The sequence below is a fragment of the Apus apus genome, chromosome 3, assembly GCF_020740795.1.
Source record: "Apus apus isolate bApuApu2 chromosome 3, bApuApu2.pri.cur, whole genome shotgun sequence".
Lineage (NCBI taxonomy): Eukaryota > Metazoa > Chordata > Aves > Apodiformes > Apodidae > Apus > Apus apus.
In genome coordinates, this window is record NC_067284.1 from 113,006,940 (window position 1) to 113,028,639 (window position 21,700).

The following is a 21,700-nucleotide window of genomic DNA, read 5'->3' on the forward strand; positions in this document are numbered from 1 at the left end:
TAAAACACTGGGGGCTGCTTCTTTTCAAACTAAGGCATTAGAAGAGCTAGTGTGTGCTTTGGGTAGCACAGGGTGTCTGTCTCAGCCCCCCTGCTGATTTCTGTTTGTCCACAGTAATTTTTATATTTAAAAACTGCACAATCCTGTTGCTGTGGAAGAGATACTAGCAGTAGGTTTCATGTAAGAGACAATTACGACAGTGATCACAAAGCCTAAAGCAAAGAAGCAAAAATGCCCCTGCCTCTAATGCTTTCCATGACAGTCATTTTTAGCTGAGACTTTTAACAGTTTTAAAAGAAAATCCCCAGGTGCAGGTAAGGTGCTTATTAACTCTGTGACATTTTTAGAACTCTTGGATGTAGCAGCTCGTACAGTGAAGTTGGTGTTCTGTCATCTCAGAGCGTCTGTACCTGCTTGGTGTTTTAAGCTAAATAAGGCCATTCAGGAAGGATTGCTTCCTGGTGTTTTTTTCCTTGTATTGACATCAGAGGTGAAAAGCAGGTTACCTCATCATTTGTGGCTGTGTTAACAGAAGTAACTCTCTCCTGACAGACCTGTTTGCTGTCATAGCTGCAGCTTTGGAGTGACTGCACATCTGGAGAGAACATTTCCTCTGCTGCAGGTGTATTCCAAAAACCCCAGATCCAGCTGATTTCCCTGGCAGGTGTCCCTTGAGTCAGCGTTTTGGCTGCCACTGAAGGAGACAACACTGCAGACAGTGGCTGTTACTTTACCAGCTGGACAGCCTGCTGTGTGAAAGCCAGGCCCCTGTGTCTTCACACACAGGCACTACTGATTGTGTGCACAGGCTGACAGTGTGTAACTGAAAACAGAACGTTATCTGTTAGTGTGAAGGCAGGTCCTTGGCTGGCAGAAAATGAGAGCAGAACTGGAGCAAACAGAATGGCATTTAGGCACCTAGTGTGAAATCTTGGTGATGGTAGGAGCTGTTGTTAAAACCCTGATGTTTTAAACATGGCTTGCACAGAGGATTGGGTATGAAATTGGGCCTGTGCCCTTGTTTGTTGCTGTCCAATTTATAGAGAACTCTGGAGATACTCTCTTCAAAAAGCTTTTTATTCAGGTTTGCATTGGAGATTCAGAGATTGCCTTCTTGGAAAAACACGAGTTTCAAAAGAACCGGTCAAGTTTTGACATGATGAGTGGAGTCCTTTGAAACTAGATTGTTTAAACCTCTTTAAAGTGTATTTTAAGTTCAGACACCTCGTGTATCCTTGGGTGAAGGGAGCCCATGTTAATGAATCTAAACTTCCTAAAGAAAGAGGCAAGAATTCCACAAGACACCTCTGCAATCCACAGGAAGTCCAGACAAGATGGGACTTGATGTTCCTTGTACAGCTAAGGTTAAATAAAATAAGCAGGAAGAACACTTAGTTAAAAGAAATTCCTTTTTTTTTTTTTCCTTTTTTTGGTCTTAAAACAGCCCCTTCTCATTTCTTAAAAAGCATTCACACATAGGAAGGACACACTTGGAAATGTGTTCAGGTGGTAGTGATGCTCTGAATGTGTCCTGGTTTGAGCCAGGACAGAACCAAATTTCTCTCTAGTAATTGTACTTTTCAGTTAAGTCTCTTCTAAGTGACTGCACTGGCTGAAATTAACAGCATGTCTTCCTGCCATTGTCTGCTTGTAGGATTGATAATGCTCGATGGTTATAGTTACTGCTGGAGAATGGAAACCAGAATCAATGCTTGGTTCTGCTAAACATCTTCAGCTCTGGGAACAAACAGGAGGAATCCTATTCCCCTGTGACCCTCCTGGGGGGAGGAGTGGAGCAGACAGGTGACCAGAATTGACCAAAGTGTTTGCCCCTTATGCCTCATACTCAGTATGAATCTGCCCCAAAAAACAGCCAAGGGGCCAACAGAGGGACAATACATGCCCCTGTGCCATTAACATACAAAAGAACAGCTGTAACACCTGAGCAGAGCTAGCAGAGGGGGAGAAGAGCTGTGCTGGAGGAGGAGAGCTGTGCTGGTGGTTGGTGAGGAAGAAGGGGCAGAAGGTGCCCAAGCAGAAGTTTCCCTGCAGCCCATGCCGAGATGGCAGCTGTGCCCTTGCATCCATGGAGGAACCTGGTGGAACATTCCCTGAAGGTGCCAGGAGGGGTGAACTTGGCCACTGGACTTGGATGTTGTGGCCAGAGGATTTGCTGCCTGTGGACTCTGATTGTGCAGCTTTGGAAGCCCCCAGGCCAGGGGAGTTTGTTCCCAAAGCAGCCGTGACTCTGTGGGAAGCCCAGGCTGGAGCAGCTCCGGGCCTGGTGGGAAGGACTCATGGAGGAGAGGCTGGTGGAGGACTCTGCCATGGGAGGGACCCCGCGGGGAAGCAGGGCAGGACTGTGAGGAATCCTTCTTCCTGAGGAGGAAGGAGCAGCAGGAACCACCAGCCTGTGACCTGACTCTAAACCCCATCCCCATCCCCTGTGCTGCTGGGGGGAAGGAGGGAGAGAAACCGGGAACAAAGGGATTTGGGCAGGAAGAAGGGAGGGGTGGGGTAACTTGTGTGAGCCCTGCTCTGGGTGTGTCTGTGTCCTGTGTGTGTGTGATTAGTGTGAAATTAAATTATTATTTTTCCCCAAGTTGAGTCTGTTTTGCCCGGGACCTCAATCAGTGAAGATCCCTCCTTGTCCTTTGTCTTGACCCAGGAGCTTTGTCCTCCTCATCCCAGAGTGTGTGTGGGGAGTTGCGTGAGCGGCCGTGGGGCTGCTCCTTTGCTGTCCTGTTGGGCCCAAACCATGACAATCATGCTCTGTCCTGGCAGATACTTGTCACATTTTCCTCAAGGACCTCCACAGAGACTGGGGTTGGCCCAGCCATCTGCTCCAGCAACTTCTCTTTGTATTTTGGGCTTTACCCAAGCTTCCCTGGTTGGGCCCTACAAACCTCACATTGTCCCTGCACTCAAGCAAGCCCCTTCCTTCCATGATCTGTTTCAACTACTGTGCCATTCGTGGGGATGTCCTAAGTCAAAGGAGAGGTGCATAGGGCTTGGTGTGAGTCATAGTGAACAGACTTTTGCTTCAAAACAAGCTGTGATGACAGATCATGGGATCTCATCTGCCCTGCTGGGTCAGACAGCACCTTCAGCTCCTGTGGGTGAAGTCCTGTTGTGAATGATTCCCATCCTCTGTTCCCAGAAGTGCTGTGTTCCTGACATTTTGTCTGCAGTGGCCAGTGGCAGGTGCTCTGGGATGGAATATAGGAAGCAGCCTGCATCCAAATTTGTCTTGTTGCAGAGCAGGAACAGTGTTGGGATCACGTCTGTCTGGTGTCTTGTTGAAATGGGAGTCTTTGCACTGACTTTCTTGAGCTATGAACCAGATCCTTAGAGAGGGGCAGGTAAAAGTCTTTGTGCCAGTGCCTGAACTCTGCATGTGTTTTCTCCCCTAGGCAGATTCAGAATGCACACACAGGGCTGGACTTGTCAGTGCCAGAGTACCAGGAAGTCCGTGGGAAGGTGATGTCTGGCCATGTAGAGTATCACATTGTCGTCGTGACCCGACTGGCTGCCTTCAAATCAGCAAAGCACAAGCCTGAAGATGTCGTTCAGTTTATGGTAAGTGTTTAATTGGTGTTTGTGTTAGTGATCACTTTCTTAATCAGCTTTGGTTATTTTGGTCCTGGTGCAGCAGATACTTGTCATCACAGCCATCCTGGGTTAAGGGCCTTGATAGGACAACAGTCTGTACCATTTCTGCAGCAGTAGTATTATGCAGTTAGAGGAGGATTTTCAGGACTTAGTTGTTCTTCTCAAGTGAAATGAACCTGAGTTCTCCTCTGGTAAAACCTCCTGACATTTCATTGGTCAAAAAGAAGAAAACTGGTATAGTCTGACAGGGATAACATTTAGCTCATCAGATAAGTATTTTCTAAGCTTCCACCCCAGTCAGTACACTAGTCTTGAGAGGAATGTAGTTGTGTTAAGTGGATTCCACCACACCATAGATGCTCAGCTAGACTTCGGCTGGTACCATTTCCTAGAGGTCTGCCTGGGGCTGACAGATGTGACACAGGACATAAGGCATGGGCACACCATCTGTATGCCACCCAGGGTGCCACTAGCTGCCTGTGTTCAGGTCAGCTGTGTTTCAGTCACATCCTGTCAAAATGTAGTAACTGTATCTGACTGTCATGAGAGTGGAGACACCTCCTGTGTGTAGGCATGGAGGAAAACCCCAACCCTATTGCTGCCAGGTGGGGTGAATTGTACCTATAGTGTCTGTTCAGTGCCCTGTCAAACAAACAAGAACCACAGCCCTTACCCTGAGAATCTGCAGGTGAAATGCAACAGAACAGGCGACCGGGGAGCAGCAGAGAGGAATGAGGTGACTTTGGGCAGCAGGTCAAACACATCAGATTTGTACAGCAAGGGGGAGTAAGATGACACATCTGAGGGAGGAAAAAGAACCCACTGTGTGCCTGTTCTACCTGCCCAAGTATGTGAGCAGGATGGGAGAGAGGGAGCTTGGTTTTGTTGTTGTTGAAATGACCAAATTTGAGAGGCTGGAGAAAGGAGCCAGTGTCAGAGTGCTGAGGTGGCTGGTAGGTCAGGGAAGATGGGTAGGCTGGTTAAGATTTTCATTGGCTCTGGACACGTTAGTCCAATTTTGGCTACCTCGGGAGCCAGGTCTGTGTTTTGAGACCCTTCATCTTTCTCTTTCTTCCCCCTCCTTCCCCCCCCTTTTTTCCTGAATATTAGCTAAACTGTTTATCCTTGTTAGGTGTTCTCCCGCCTGTTTGCAGTGGCCGTGCCTGCCCTCCACACTCTCGTGCCCTAGGTGGCAGCAGCCAAACTGCATCTCTGTGCCTTGGGCTGTGAGCCGCGTGGGCAGGGATGCGGCTGAGCAGCATCTGTAGCTCAAACAGAATCAGAATGGTGAGGGTTGGAAGGGACCTTAAAGATCATCAGCTCCCAACCCCCTGCATGGGCAGGGACACCTCCCACCAGCCCAGGCTGCACAAGCCCCATCCAACCTGCCCTTCAACACTGCCAGGGATGGGGCAGCCACAACCTCCCTGGGCAACCTGTGCCAGTGCCTTCCTACCCTCATGGGGAAGAATTTCTTCCTGATATCCAACCCAAATCTCCCCTCTCTCAGTTTAAAGCCATTACCCCTTGTCCTGTCACTGCCCTCTCTGGTGAAAAGCCCCTCCCCAGCTTTCCTGGAGCCCCTTCAGGCACTGGAAGGTGCTCTAAGGTCTCCCTGGAGCCTTCTCTTCTCCAGGCTGAACAGCCCCATCTCTCTCAGCCTGTCTTCATAGCAGAGCTGCTCCAGCTTCTCTGCATCCCTGGAAAAAAAATGGTGAGCAGGATAGAAGTGTCCTCTAGGCTAGCTGTGATCTCTGGGCTGCAATTTAGATGACATTGAATCGAGATATGTTAAGGGCCTATGGCCAAAACCAGATGGACAGCATAGAGATTTTGGATCTCACCTGAGGAGTCTGAACAATCCAGAGTTCCCTGCTTCCCGGCCTTAATGGGACTGTGCAGTATCATAGCATTTCAAATTGAAACATGAAGCATTAACAGGTGAAGAAACTTATTTCTGTGATGACTTTCAGATCTAAATGCTTAGAAGCTGGAGGGGTTTTTTTAATTTAAGAAATGCCATTTCTAAAATAGGGCAAATGGGTTGTAGAACTGCTTAACCTTGAGGAGGTTGTATTTGGTAACTGAAGGAAAGCTCAGCTGGATTTCTTTCAAAGGTCATAATCCTCTTGCCTGATTGGAAGCATGAAATTGCTTTACCTTTGGTACTGCATCAGAGGCACTGCTGCAAAGGTGATACTTGATTATGGCCTGCAGACCTCCCATTTTCTGTGAGAAGAAGAAAAGGCTTTGTTTATCTTCAGTGCATTTCTTCTAGCCACACCTTACCTGTTTTAGCAATTAACTTCTCTCTTCCTAACCTTACTAAAAGTCAGCCTAGCCTATAGTGCCTTCTCTTTCTATCTGTGCCCAATTTAATTGCATCTTTTTCAGGAGTTACTTCTGTTAGCCAAGTTTGTTTTTTTCCAAAGCTGAACAAATAACTTCCCAGGGCTTGACAGGCACAGCACGTTTTTAGGAGGGATTTAATCTAGAACTGTCTTCCTCTGATAAAACAAAGGAGTGTAAGTATGTGGGTGTGCATTCATTGATGTTTTTATCATTGCCTGTTTGCAAATGTTGGCTTTCTTTCTGTGGGCCTCAAGATCTGTGTGTTGGATTTGCTATTTCCTGACTGTACAGGTGTGCTGTGAGGGTAAATTCCTGCACATAATAACCTCTGTAATTTTAGAGGGGGAAAAAATATCCCTTCTCAGTGTAGCAATAGGATCAGGAGCTGCTAAGAATTTATGTTGATTAAAAAGAAATAGTGTTTGCTCTTCTGGGCAAAACAGGTGGGGGGATCAGCATGTGGTCATGTAATTAAAATCTATCATAACGGATATCCACGAGATCACCAAGCAACATTAGTCCTGGAATGGCTGAAATTGGGAGTCTGCAAGTGAAAGCTTGGTTTGTGCTCTCTATGAGAAGGGATGCTTTTGATTCCTGAATCCAAAGCTGGTTGTATAAAGGACAATGCTGCTGTACCTCCTTTTTGTGACAGTGTTAAGGAGTGGCTTTGTAAAAAGAAAGTCACAGTAGCCATAAGTATTTAATGTAATGCTACAAAAGCAAGAGTGGTCTTCAGAAGTGTGCATTGGCTGGCCAAAGGGATTGAGTTGGCTCTGTCTGAGATCTCCATTTCATCAAAATCCCTGCAGTAAATATAAAGCATATGAAGACAAGTTTGAGGTCATAATTTGGGCATTCAAAGAAGCCTAGGGAAGGGAGGCATTAAATCCCATTAATGCTGAGTGGGATCAAATTCTCCAATGCACATCTGAGAGTTCCAGGCTTGTATCCTACAGGCATTCTGGTGTGCGTCCTTTCATGCATGAGGTTCTCTTGAAGAAGGGGGCAAGGCACATGGGTGAGACTTTGGAGGGATTAGTAGCAAACTTCAGGCTTTCCCTTTGAACTCCCCCGTGGTTTTCTTAACCTTCTGGCTATATTTGATCATATTCAACTTACTTATTTGTTCCTGGTGCAAAAAATAATTCAGACCCATCCCCATCTCTCAGTTCTATGTTGGATGTTAATCGTTACAGGCAAATAGGGTCTTGACCTGGCAGATATGCACATGCTTTGGTGTATTTGCATGATTAACTCTTTTGAAGTGGATTGAGCCTTTGATATTGTGGCTTGACAGAACTCCTTGAAGTGGGTGCACTCAGGCTGACTTACAGGTGGTGGGGGTTTAGCTCCACAGTATTCGCAGAGTTCAGTTAGAGGCTTGGAGGGGGTAATTGCAGGATCAAGACATAGAGGAATTACAGGCAGCAGAAGAAAAATATTTGGCTATTCATCAAATGGGACTTTGTTTACATAATAAGAGTGATAAAATGGTTACTAGAGCAGCATTTAGTTTTTTCATCCTGACATTTTGGGCTGCAGGATCCATCAACTCTTTTTAAAGAGTTGTGAGTGGTAACCAGGAAAAGCAAGATTTATTTTTTTTTACGTGCTGATATGCCTTTCTCCTGAAAAATTATCAGAGGACAACAAATTGAAAGTGTCTAGAGTTGTCACAGCAGAGCAGTGCTTCCTGACTGCAAAGCTGTCAGAGTGCTCTGAGTGACACGTGGGACTTGACCTGAGAAAATACACTCTGAGGGGCCTGGACAGTGCCATGTAAGGCCCCTGCACTCTGTGCTGCAAGGAGACCCAGATGTGTGCTTGCAACCCAGAAATCTAGTTGTATCCTGGGCTGCTTCAAAAGAAGCATGGCCAACAGGTCGAGGAAGGTGATTCTCCCTCTCTGTTCTTGAGACCCCACCTGAAGAACTGTGTCCAGTTCTGGAGTCCCCAGTACAAGAAAGACATGGAGGTTTTGGAGGGAGTCCAGAGGAAGGTCATGAACATGTCATACAACTGGAGGACCTCTGCTATGAAGAAAGGCTGAGGGAGTTGGGGTTGTTGAGCCTCGAGAAGACAAGGCTTCAGGGAGACCTTAAATAAGCCTTTCAGTATGTAAAGGGGGCATATAAGAAAGATGGAGAAAGACATTTTGCCAGGGCCTGTAGTGGCAGGACAGGGGGCAATGGTTTGAAACTAAAAGAAGAAAAATTTAGAAAAGACATGAGGAAGAAATTCTTTAGTGTGAGGGTGGTGAGACACTGGCCCAGGTTGCCCAGGGAAGCTGTGGATGCAACATCCCTGGCAGTGTTGAAGGGCAGGTTGGATGGGGCTTGTGCAGCCTGGGCTGGTGGGAGGTGTCCCTGCCCATGCAGGGGGTGGGAACTAGATGATCCCTTCCAACCTAGAGTGCTTTGTGATTCTCAGTCAGTCAGGCTGAGGTTGATGGCATTTCCAGCACCAAAACCAAGGTGGAGATGAATAAAACCACAGAGGAGCCAGAGGGACAGCAGATGAGGAGCGGAGCTGGCAGAGGCTTGCTAGGGCCAGCCTTGGTCTTGGGTAAGTGAGGACAGGTTTGGGCTGGAGGCTTAACACCTTGCCTGCGTGGTAGGCTATCCCAGCAGAGGGCAGCCCCAGACTGCTGGAAAAGAGCCTGCATGGTGTGCTGCAAGCTTCTGGGCAGCACAGGAGTGTGCTTTGGGGCTGGTGGTACCTCATCGGGTATGTTCTGCTGCCTCTCATGGTTGGTGGTTGTGTTCAAAGCCCATTCACAAAAGGCTTAATTAGCAATTGAATGTGGGGTTTGCATTCACTTTGGGTTCAATGTAATTAGTAATTAGTCAGAAATTGAGATTTAGGAATAACTTTCAGAGTTTGATAGAGGAGGGATGAAAAGTAAGTGAGGAAAGAAATAACTTTGTATGTCTCAGTTCAGGGTTAGTTTTTGAGTGTTTTAAAGCAGTTTTGACACAGTCTTGTTGGTTGGCTGCTGTCTTGTAGTGGTTTCAGACATTAATTTGTTATCATTTAAATTAATTAGATGTTAAAAACTTTTTTTACATATCAGACTTGATTTTTTTTTTTTTCTGAGTGAAGGATAATATTTTTTCTTTTGAGAAAGTACCAGTGAACTCCTCATTGCCCTTAGAGTTGTGCTTACACAGTGTTTTGTGGAGAGGCTTTGTTGTATTACCCTGTTCAGAGTGCTACCGGGACCTAGTAAACTAGAAATGTACAACAATTCAGAATTTCCAGAATTGTTTTCCTCTCTTTTTTTGGGGTATCTTTCAAAGGGAGGATTGTCTTATTCTGAGAGCATCTCTTTATTGCCATCACTTTAGTGCTTGGCTGCTGAATTGCAAGTCAGATCCTGCAAGCAGAGCACAGTGCTGCTCACCCTTTCCTGTGTTGCTTACAGGAGGCAAGTGTAAAGTTCTACTTTTTCCACTCCTCTGTCAGCTCAGGTTTGGTTTCATACTTCAGATCTTCCTTACAGGCTGCTTGCCTTTTGTGACTAGACACTGAATCCACAGTGAACATTGTACAGCTGAAATGCAGGTATTTTTCACATCAGCTAGCTTGGGTGATAATTACTGCAAAAGGCAAGGAAGCATGGAGGCTGAGGTGCTTATTGCTCTTTATTCCTCATTTAGTAAACTAGTCGAGGTGTGTCTGTTAATGTCAGAACCTGTTCTCTGGCCTGGAGGGCAGCTGGCAACAGTCTGCATCCAGAGTATGAAGCTTCCTTACCATCTGCAATGGGCATCAGTACCCAAACTGGCTACTCTGTGTTCTCTACATAGGGCTAAATCTTGAGCTGAAGAATTACCTGGGAGAGTGCTAGCTGCCCAGTCAGACCTGTGCTGGTCATCATCAGGTTCCAGCAGACACTATAAGGTTTTTAATAGTCACTCTCAGTGGTGCTCGAGCCTCTCAGTCTTTTATGTTGCAGTATTGATTAGGATTCACTCCACTAGAGTTCACCAACACATGTTAAAGAAGGATGAGAGCTGGACCCTAATAGATTATCTGGGCCATGACATTCCACTAGAACTAGTTTTTTGGTTTTGTGTTGTGTTTTTTGTTGGTTTTGTGTTTTTTTTTTTAACTAACTGTATTCATTGAAACACAATCATAGTTTATAATATGCTGTCTGTGTAATACCACAGTCATAGAGCATAACAGTCACTCTCCTTGGTGTCTCTAACACCACTTAGAGATAGTGTTTACTTGGTGTGTGTTTTCTGTGTGTTGATTTTTTTAAGGAACTGAATTCAAAACTTAATGTGGCACAGAAGCCATACTATTTCTCACCAGCATTCCCATGATTATTGCTCTCCTTTTAGTATCTTGGGCATTACTTCTCCTCAGGCTTCCTGTTTTTGTCTGCAGAAGGAATGACTTCATTCACTGTTGGCATCTGCTGCATGTATGAGAACTTGTAGGCCGTGGCCAAGTTCATTTTTATTTTCTTATGGATAAATTAAATAGTCAGGAGTCACCTAAGGTATTTGCCCTTCGGTTTCTGTATTAGGTGCTCTGCAGGGCAGCAAATGTACCAGGTTTTTGGACCTTAACATCCAGAAGGACACGGAATACCACCAAGGCTGAGAAATGGTTCTTCTGACTCAACAGTGCAAAGGTTCAGGCTGCTTTCCCAACCAGATACCTACCTAGCTGGGCTTCTCTTCCCTCCCATCTCTCAGGGCTGGGCATTGTATAGCTCATTTTTAGTGGACATGGATTTTTGCTGTCAGAGAAAAGTATCTGGAGCAGTGATCTTCCCAGTATTTCATTAGTTATGAGTCAGACAAATGGATCCTGAGTATTTGGCACTGAACTGCAATTCCATTAGGGAGTGGATTTTGATAACAGAAGAGCAGCAACAAGGCTTGGGGGGGATGCACTGTGCAGATAACAGGCTTTTACCAGGCTGCATGTGAAGCTCCTTGGCAATACATGTTTTCCCACTTCAGTTTCCAGGGTTAATGTTTCACTGTGCTTAAACTGCTGCTTTGCTGCTCTTGTCTCCCCTGTAAAGAAACTTCACTCATGCAGCAATGTTTGATTGCAGGTTTCCAAGAAGTACAGTGAGATAGAGGAGCTCTACCAGAGGCTGGCAGCACGGTATCCACGGGCTTCTCTTCCACTCTTGCCTAGAAAAGTTCTCTTCGTGGGGGAATCTGACATCTGGGAACGAAGAGCTATGTTCAATGATATCATGAAATTCATCTCAAAAAATGAGGAGCTAGCGACGAGTCCTGAGTTACTGGAATTTTTAGGTAATGAAAAGATGTGTGTCCCCTCTGCCATGAACCTGCTTGATAAAAGGGTTATTAAGTTCTTGACTCAGGTAGTCAGAAACTAGAGAGTGCCAGAATAAAGACTGTTGCTGAAAATACCCTGTTGTGCATCTCCAGCCCTGCACAGCCATGGCTGCTGGTGTTTTCTCCTCTTTCTTCTCAGTGGGTACGTGCCTCATTCACAAGTGTTGACATGGCAATGCTTGCTTTGAAGGTATCTATCCCACTGTCTCTGATTTCCCTTGGGCATGTAACTAAGCTGTCACTCAGAAGATGGAAGTGGAGAAGGCTAAATGATCATATACCATCAGTGGAGAAGTGGACTCTAAGGGGACAGTTCAGGGTCTCCCTTAGTGAACAACTGATCAATGTTTTGTCTAGTTTTTATTCCTAATAAAGTTGGTAGGCCTTGCTGAAGAGAGTCCTAAAGCAAATTACTGACCCTGAAAAAGAGCTGAATAAAAGGCCTGTTTCCTTATTAGTTAAACCCGTATTTTCCTTAGCCTCATGTCCATCTCTTGTTGCCTCTTGCAGTGGTTCATATAGTTCCTTTCTTATGTTCCTTGGGCATAACAGGGAGTCATTGAATAAATGGAACAGATGGACTTTCTGCTCTTCATTCAGCTGAGAGCTGCTGAGCAGGGAATACTCCAGCCTGGTGCTGTGCAGGATTCTCAGGGTAGCATTAGTTGGAAGGAAGTGAAGTTGAAGCTGCTAGCAGGTCACCATGTGCTAACAGCCAATTTTGCAAAAGTGTCAAATGTGGCCAAATGAGACGTTGTGTGAGACTGGCAGCTTCCTGAAGTCAAAGGGAGCAAAACTGCATACTATTGGGCAAAATTATTTTGCTAATAAGGTTTTGGGTGGTTGTTTGTTGTTTTTTTTTCCTTTTTTCTCTGGCAGTGTTCTCTTGAAAGTAGACCCCCTGCATAGGGAATTCAGAATTCATGTTGATCAACCTTTGCATGCTGATTAACCCAACCATGGTGCACAGGTCTACAGCTGAGTTAGGTTGGACTGACTTTATACTGTGGACAGGTTGGGTGCAATAATGTGACCTGTTTGTCACAATCTGCCTTAGGGTAAGTCTCACCCTACCCAAGTAGGTGGATTTCAGTACCTATGCTGCACATCTTCAAGCTAGTAGGGTACACTTTCCTTACAGATCCTGGAGACATAGTCAATATATTCAGGGGTGTTTAGAGAGAAACAGCATGGTAAAACATAGGTGACTGTGGGGTGAGATAAGCAGCATTCTAACATCTACTGCCTACCCTGAGCAGCAATCTCTTAAGGGGAGCATAAGATCACCTGCTCAGTGTAGACACCTGCATGTAGTCAATGAGGTCTGCCCTGGGTCATTCTGCAGGTGCAAGCATGAAAAGCTGGGTGAGATCCATCTCCCATGCCATGGGATTTCACCAGACAAAAGGATGAAACCATGAATTATCCATCATGGTTTCCACGGCCCTATTGTTAGCTAGTCTTATTACTTTAAATTGCTTTCCTGAACATCCAGAGACTCCACAGCAAGGAATAATTCTCTCATTGTCCTGGACTTTGCATGTAACAAGCATGGCTTGGTCAAAGCACGTGTTCCAGTTTGCTGAATTTGCTCAGTTGGATGGGTCTTGCATACTGAAGGGAGTTAGAACTTCTGTTTCATTTTTGAATGTAAATGGAAGAGCTGCTGTGGAAACTTTTTAATGCTGTCCAGTGATCTAATTTTAGCCCAAATGAATTAAATTAGTAACAAAAATTGACTTTATCTGAACTAGCTATGTAAAAGTTAGCTACCTGTATCTATCCAGAGTATTTAAAGCTTCTCTGTTGCCAGTGGGGAGGAATAAGCCCTTCAGAGGGAAACTCCTTCTCGGACAAATTCATGTGGATGGGTTGAATCACCATATGGAAATTCTATTGTTTCTGTTGGCTATAGAAATTACATCAATAAGTGGATTAGCCATGCACTGCTGTGTCTCAGCTAAAGTTCATTTCCTCTTAACTTTCTACTTGGCTACTTTAAATCAGTAAGCAAATCAGACATGTAATGACACATCAGTGGATAGAAGGGACAGTCAGGAATGTTGGAAGATTGCTACAAAAGCTGATGGTGTCCTTGATTCCCCAAACAAAACCATCAAGAACAGGTGCAAGGCATTAAATAAAGCATAGTGGTTATCCTGTGTACTTAGTTTTCCATCCTTAATTGTATTTTGCAGGAACAAAAGCTACTAGTGCCATTGACTTCACGGGTAAAAACATTCCTGATGACAAGGAAAAGGAAGATGAAGAAAATGAGACATTGGATTTTTTCAAAGAGGAGAAGACACCTGACTTAATCTCACAGCTTTCATCAGTGGAAAATGCCAGAAAAGGGGAGAAAAAAGAAGAGGAAGAGGGGGAAGATGAGGAAGAAGATTTAGACCCTCTTGGTATAATCAGGTATGGCTGGTAGTGCCTTTGTTCTCTAGTTTTTAGCCTAGTTCTATGTCACTGTCCCCCCATCCCAGCATTTTATAACATTGAGTGCTTTCAGCTGATTGTCACAAGGGAGAAGAGGCCTTTGCAGGTTATGAAGGGAGGTGCCCCAGTAGAGGGAAGAGTCTTGGTTGCATTTATTGCATTCCTCAGGAAATCCAAGTGGCAGAGTGACGTTTGAGTGCCTTGTTAACAGTCTCGCCTACATGAGGCACTTTATGGGACACTGCAGGGGCCCACCACAAAATATCAAGCCACCAGGGTTCATTGGGTGTGCCACTCTGGAGTACACTGCTGTTTACAGTGTCTGGAACTGCTCTGAGCTCACCTGTGTCTGCAGGAGATAGTTACAGTGGCATAAAGACCAAAAGAGCCCACATATTAATTGAGATGTTCACAAAAAGCCTTTTCTTTCCTTCTGCTCTTCTCTGAAGGTGTCAAATGCTAAATGCTGCTCAGGCATAAGCAAGAACAGCTTGAGAATAACTGGATCAAAGCTTGCTGGTGTTAGTATCTGGGTTTGCTCACCTGTCCAGTAATTTTCAGACAGTGCTTTTCTTCACTTCAAGATGGAATTTCTCACTTTATTCCCAACAACGTTTCTAACTACTGAAGCCTGGAAGCAAATCTAGTTACTCAGTGGCTGGGATCATGAGTAGTGACTACTTTCTTTAGGGTACCTCAGGTTTTAGATGCCCAAGTAGAAAAGGCTGAGCTGTTTGTGATCTTCAGTGGGCCCTGACTCATTCAGCTGAATTGTTTCAGCCACCCACAGTCACCAGCCACTACTGAATGGTCTTTGTCTTGGCCCCAGACAGTGCTTTCAAAATGCTTCTTCAGTGATGGGCAGTGACTGATAGTGACAAGCCAGAGTCCTCTCTTGGTGTTTCCCAATTGCCTTGAGTCATTTCCAAGGGGATCATTCACTCCAGACTCTTAAGCCAGACTCTTCCTACACTGAGTTGGGTCGACTACAGTGACTAGTACTGGAAGTGCCATTTGGACTTTGCTTCTGCTATTTTAATCCTGTGTGATGGTTGATGTCCAGACACCATCCTTTTTACTTCAAGTATTTAATCCTTTACATATCACCAGAAAACTTTAAATATTATTCTTTTTGCAAAGCATGTGCTTCATTACTCAGCATCAAAATTATTCTTTTGCTGAAGAAGAGTTTAAATAAGTTAAATAACTATTTACAATGAGGAGTAGGATAAAGCAGTGCTTCCCATTTAATGGTCCTTAGCTGGTGGGTTTACAAAAGAAGCTCTCCTTTTTTGGGTAGGAAAATGATCTATTGGGTTAGCAAATGGCAGTGTTGTATTTTCCAACTTAGAAAAAGTATAAGCTTTAAAGAATTTGCTGTGCCAAAACAAGCAAGTTTACTTTTCTGTTCTGCACAGTTTGACATAGCATTTGAAAGTCGAGATTATTTTGGTCTTTTCATGCATTGAAGGGATGACAAGACCTGGTATTTAATCCTCATTTAGTTTATTGCTTCCATTCCTTTTGAGAACGTTTTTTACTGAATCAGAATAGCTTCATTTGTGTAAGAAGTGTGGTCTTGAGTGATACAGAGCTGCAGCATGACATGCAGTCAGCTGTTTTTCACTCTAAACCAGTGGTTGGCTATCTATAAAAAAAAAAAACCACCTCCATATGTATTTATCATTATATTTATAAATTGCACATGCACAGCGTTGAGGCAGAAACAGGAAAAGTGGAAATTAGAACTTTTAATCTTATTTTACATTGCCTCTCTATTCTGTAACTCACCCTCCTTCCATGGAAGGTATTTTTAATTCACCTCAGTGGAGATCAGGTCAGACATAAGCATGGTACCCCAGCTTTATGCCATCTACTAATAGGTGTCTAGGTCAGAGGCCAGAGGCAGGACCTCAGCTCTCAGTGGATGGGCATTTCTCAGGTGACCATTTTAGGGTGTCTTCTATGCTCATTAAAATGTTAGGTGCTTACATGCTTTAAAGAGGGAGCTTGTAGGCCTCACAGCTTTAGTGCTTCATGTGTGCTTTGAGTTTCTTTGGGACGGGGATGAAGAAAAGAGGAGGTGATGCAGACTGGATAAACCTGTTTCATAGTAAACTGCTCCCTAACATGCAATAAAATTCAGGTTGAAAAATAAATAATAATCCACAATCCTTTCCCATGTGAAAAACCTTTGAAAAGATGTAGTCAGCACTGGAACAGGGCTGCCTATTCCAAGCAGTATCAGTGGCCAGGGTACTTTGAGCAGCAGAGCTCTGACCTAAATTGAATCTTGCATTTGGCATCATCTTACAGTTGGATTTTCTTTTCTGGATGAGGATGAAACTTCTCCAGTAGCTCAGGCCTCCATATGCTGTCAGCATTCTTCATTTGGTAACAGCTTTTCCTCCTGGGCCAGAAGGCTGTGACTTGGATTTGGCCCAGCACTGCTGCTGTGCTGCTGAACCACCAGATATCCAGTTAAATGTACAGGCCTTACGAGTAAACTGCTGAACTAGGGTCTTTTTTCTGGTTTTGTATTGCTGGTGATCATCCAGGTGGAAGCTCAAAATGTTCTGGTTCCTTTTGCCTGCAGGAGACATCTCAGTTGTGCTGATTCTCTCCCTCAAGTTCAAGGCTGTGTCTGAGTTGCTTTTTCATGTCTGGTGGGCAGCCCATTTGCCAATTCTACTCTTCAGCCTTTGTGGGTATAATGATGGTCTACAAAATGTGTAGTTTTCTGCTGTATGATTCTCATGCCCAAAAGCCTTTTTTTGATGTGTTAGCAGAGTGATCTTGGGCCATGCCTGGAATTCTTAACAACAGAAGGACTGGTTTGTTTTTTTCCTTGTCCTAATCAGGAACATTTCAATACCCATCATACTTAATTCTGATGAAGTTTTCAGCTTTTAACAGCCCTCCTCCTCCCCCCACTACCCAGCCTAGTTCTTCTAGAATAAGAAGTGCTCAAAATTAGGTTACATTTGTGGGGTACATAGTTGAAATTCATCTGAAATATGTTTTTGAGGCATATATCTTCTCTTCTTTTCCCACTACCCTTCTTGTTAGACTGAAATATTGTTATTCCAGTTTTCTGTCACCAATACCGAAACTTTTCCTGGACATCTGTGGAAATCTTTTCAGCTTTGGACAGAATACACAGGTCCTGTAATGAAAAGCACTCCTAATACTAAGTAAGATGGTCCCAGGGAATTAATAGAGTGCATTCACTTTTGTAGCAGTGGCACATTTCTAGCTCTTTCATTTTTCTTGGCAGTCTGAAGTGTGCAGTGACTTGTAATTCACAAGGTTCTCACAGCCAAACTATTGTCTTTAAAGTTAACATCTCTTTCTTTTTTTTCTGTTAAGCCACAATCTTTGGAATATCCCTTTGTTAAAATGTTTTAATTCCTTTAGAAGTGAGAAGTCAGATACCTGTTTTACTCCACACTATAGGCACAATATTAAGTACAATGACTTATCTTTGTCTCTGTTGTTCTCCTAAAAGTGAGCACCATACCACTCTTTATCACTCTTTTCTAAATCCATCTTATCTCAATGTTTGCATAAGCATGTATTTAAGTGCTCAGTAAACTGCCTTGGTGCTCTGGCATTATATCTGGGATTTTAGAGGTGTGGTATCCTTTAACACTGCTGTCTTTTAAAGGATTTCCCTGCTAAATTACAAAATATTACTGTGTGGCTAGTCACAATTGCAGTGGTTTCTCCCACTGTAATGGCTTCAGGAATTAAAGAAGCAAGACTGGCTAATCCTGTGAAGGGAAAGGCATGGAAGACAGCCACAAGATGGAGGAGCTCTTCACCTGCAGCTAGGATATTCTTGATGATACTGCTGAAAATTCTGCAGTGGAAAGAGGTGTGATTTGAGGGAGTGATGAGACATGTGAAGCAGGGATCCTGGGCAGCGTCAATGCTGGGGAGCTCAGCAGTGCCAGGGCACGTTGGCTGAGGCTGTCTGGGCAGTATCTGGCCATGTCTATTCCACTGCATTCCCCCACCCTCCAGCTTACATTTGCTACATCCAGAATGCCCCCTGGAAGTGGTCGCTGGCCTGGGCTGCCTCCTGGGCAGTGGTTAGGATGGTTTAGAAGAACACAGGTTGTCTCATGCCAGGGAGGCACCAGGGACTGTACCAACAGTTGAACTCAGCTCCTGTGCTCAGGCCCAGTGTGAAGAAGTTATTAAAAATAACAGAATGGCCCAGAGCTCCTCTGCCTACAGGGCTTATTGGCTTTCTGGCTGCTGCCATATTAGTGCCCAGTCTGCCCTGAGGGCTCCTTAGGGTTTTGCTTTCTGTAGGGAATTCAGGCAACCAGTTGCAGATTTTCGTACTTGATCCAAGCAGGATCAAGTTTGGCATTTCTAGCTCTGAATCTTAAAACCCTTTAAAAAACTCTTCACAGTAACTTAATTGGGTTTTGGCTTCTCTGTGAATGAACTATGTGATTTTATTGTTTGTGGGTTGAAGCCAAGAGCTTTAGCATCTCTCTCCTTTCACTTTGTAGTTACAGCAACTGAATTTAGTCCTTGTGTTCGGTTTAATGCAATAAACTTAAGGCAGCAGCTGATTAAAATCTCTCAGAACCAGCTCCTCTGAACGCAACAACAAACATTTTGCAAAAGGAGTGTGACTGTTTCATGGGTTAAAGCAAGCAGCAGCCCTGTGCATGCATTTCTTCAGCTGCAGTTAACTTCTGAGGTAATATTTGCTCACCAGCTTGTAAGAACCCACCTTTTCCTGTGCTTTCCTTTCCTGTCCCCATCAACTCTGCACAGCCCTCACAGGAGCCTCTCCTGCACATGAGGTTCCCTCCCTTCCGTCCTTTTTTCCTTTGCCTTCCTAAATCTTCCAGTGACAGTATCTCTTCCCTCAGCCCTGGGTTTTTCCTGGCAAGCTGCACAGAGCTCAGAGGTGGGTATTCCCCAGGCAAAAGCTCTTCTGTCTCCTGATGGGTCCTGGAGAGTTCCTGTCTCCACTCTCTACCTTTGCTATTGTTTCAGTGGATTTCCCCTTGTTGCTTGTCATCCAAATTTGTGCCTTCCCAGGGCAATAAAGGCACGTGGTAGGTGGAAGCTTTGCATCTATTGTGTTTGAACACAGACAAAACTGACTCCTGACAATAGTTAGGAAGGGATAGGGCTGGTGAGGACTGACCTTTTGGGGGCCTTCTGCCAAAAGTTTTTAGAAGCCTTGTAGCTAGATGCTGCTGGGGTCAAGCTCAACCACCCCTGGTGCCAGAGATTTGCTGTTGCTGGATATAGTTGGTAAGGAGATTATTAAAGGACTCGGGGCCTTTTCTGGCTACAGATGAAATGGGTGAGGACTTCAAGCAACAGTCTGGCAGGGAAGGAGCAGCCAGGCAGCCAGCCCTGGCCTTCCCAGGGCCCTGCAGAGCCCAGCTGGCTGCAGGAGGAGGTAGGTTGGTGCACAAGCCAGCAGTTGTTGCTGGATTGTGTCCTACACTCTCATGTCTCCCAGCCCCCTGATGACAGCCAGGCTAGAGTTTGACTCCTGAACTGTTCATCCTGGAGCTACCTTTATTTTCCCTGCTGTGAGAGAAGAACCTAGGATGGTCTCAGTCTTTTGTCTTTGGGGGAGAAATGAGTGGCAACACTTGATCTTGCCTCCTCTGCCAGAAACCTTGGCCTGCTGAGAATGGTTGACAAAGAGGCAGAAATCAGCTACTGGGGAGTCCTGCCTTTAGCATCTTTCCAAGTAGTTTTATTGATGGAGTGCCCAGAGCTTTAATAGGTGAGGACAGTATGCTTGCTGGTGGATTTTCACCTCCAAGGAAGAGAATTTCTTTGGCTGGAGTGGTGTCAGTAACAGAGCTGCTGTCTGCTGGACAGATGGTCTGGAGCTGACTTGTCAAAATGTGTGTTCAGCTGCTGTGCCTTCTGGTCCTTGGTTGGCAGGGTTGTACTTCTGCCACTCCTCAGGATGCTGCTCCTCAGGCATCCTTCTACTCCTCAGCCACTCATACATTCACAACTGGCTTTTGGTCTAGCCAGGTACGAGCATGACTTGCCCTCTGAATCCAGTAGGATTCATACACAGCAGCAGAAACACTTGCCTGACTGTCCTAATCAGATGAAAGAGAGTGAGGGTGTCAAACCATCAAAGAACAGAGAAGATACAGGTTATTTTTTCTTTAATGAAATTCAGATAGTTTAAAACAATGAACAAGAAATGAAAGCGAGCCTTGTTTTCCTAGCAGTGTGTGTATCTGTGCTCACAGCTGTGAAGCCTTCAGAGATTTAAACAGGCAGATCTTTATTTTCTGTCAGTCACTGAGTCACAAGCTTAGGTTTCAAGGCATGCTCAAGCCTCACTTTGCCAAGTGACACAAGTATTTGTCACAATTCCAGTCCAGCTGTTGTCAGCTTGGTGACTTGCAAAATCCCAGTAAACAACCCTGTTGGTCTCCTACTGAAGCATTTATAGAATCATAAAATGGTTAAGGTAGGAAGGGACCTTAAAGATCATCACGTTCCAACCTCCCTGCTATGAATAGGGACACCTCCCACTAGACCAGGTTGCACAAGGCTTCATCCAATCTGGCCTTAAGGCAGCAAAAAGTGGGTATTACCCATCCAGATAATGGATAAGCCTTTAATTAATTCTCTGCTCTCAGTCCTTTTTAGGGTCAGCCTTATTGCCTCTCCTTGGAGATGTTTTACTGAGTCTCTAGCGAGTAAAGCAGGATGTCAGGGGTGCTCTCCTTGAAGGAATTCAGTCCCCCCAGTTCATCCATCCTTAGTTTTTTAACTCTTTTAATGTGCTTTGTGAGTGTTGTTTTCCCATTCAGTGGGCTTTCCTTTCTCTTCTGCCTCCAATCCCATCTCCTAAGCATAGCTTCCCACATGTTTCTGTACTGCACATGTTGCTGTCTCCCAACAGATGGAAGGTTGATGGTGACTGACAGAAAACAATGGAAAATGCAACTTACGTTTAACTATTGAATCTCACAGAATCATCCCTATTAGTTCTGTGTTGTGTCTTCTGAATGATTGCTCTTGGAAGATGTTTTCCTTGAGAGAAGTCTACCAAGCCCTGGGTGATGGAACAGAGAAACTGTTTTAGCTGTACTTTCCAAAAAAGGAGGAGAGTTGCATGTAGGAAGTCCTCAGCTCTCTTCCCTCATTGCTGTTCCATGGTAGTGCTCACAGAATGTAAGAGCAGTCAGGAAACCTGAGGCTTTCTGGTACCCCTAGGCTTTCAGCTGGCATGTTACATCCACAAGCACTCCTTGAAGACAGCATACTTGAGGAGTGAAAAAAACCCTCCTGCTATGTCCACTTCTGGCAGTCAGAAGGAAGTGTAGCTTGAGATCAGAGCTTGGGCACTCAGACTGTCAGAGGGGTTTGGAGAGGAGAAGATGCATAATTTAGAGATCTAAAGCTGGCTGCTCTGTGTTTTCTGCTGTTCTGGAAATAGTCATTGCCCTTACCTGCATTCATATTTCCTGGCCTAGTGCTGGATTTTTGGTCCCTTAAGATTGTGCAGTCATTATTTCCCCATGTTGAAGCAACTGCCTTGGTTAAACTTCAGCGATGAGCTGTCTCGTGGCTGGTCTCAGTGATTCCAGTACATACACAGCTGGAACATGAGGATCCTTTGGGAGGGAGCTGAAGTAATTATTTTAATGTGCTTCATTTTCTTCCTGATTAGAATCCTGAATGGGTTTCATAAATAGTAAATTTGTGTTTATACCACCATCCATAAACCCAAAAGACTGCAAATAACTCTGTCGTCTCTGTAATGATACAGCTGCGAGTGCCATCCAGCAGTCTTCCCAAGCAGAACACAAATGTAACTACACCTGGGGTAAAATGCAGCAAGGGCTGAACAGCTTAGTGCAACACCACCTTGCAGCATCAGACAGTAAGTGGAGAGCATGTCATTCCAGTGGAAATGCAGGGGGAATTGCACCGAG

General features: G+C 44.8%; 1 protein-coding gene across 1 annotated transcript in view; it reads left to right on the forward strand.

Annotated features, from left to right (window-relative positions):
• HS1BP3 (HCLS1 binding protein 3) overlaps window positions 1–21,700 on the forward strand; it is a 45,830-nt gene that overhangs the window by 2,003 nt on the left and 22,127 nt on the right. Inside the window, exons 2-4 of the mRNA XM_051615079.1 lie at window positions 3,414–3,579; window positions 11,048–11,255; window positions 13,499–13,721. Of these exons, the coding sequence (XP_051471039.1) occupies window positions 3,414–3,579; window positions 11,048–11,255; window positions 13,499–13,721 (597 nt within the window). The remainder of the gene's footprint in view (window positions 1–3,413; window positions 3,580–11,047; window positions 11,256–13,498; window positions 13,722–21,700) is intronic.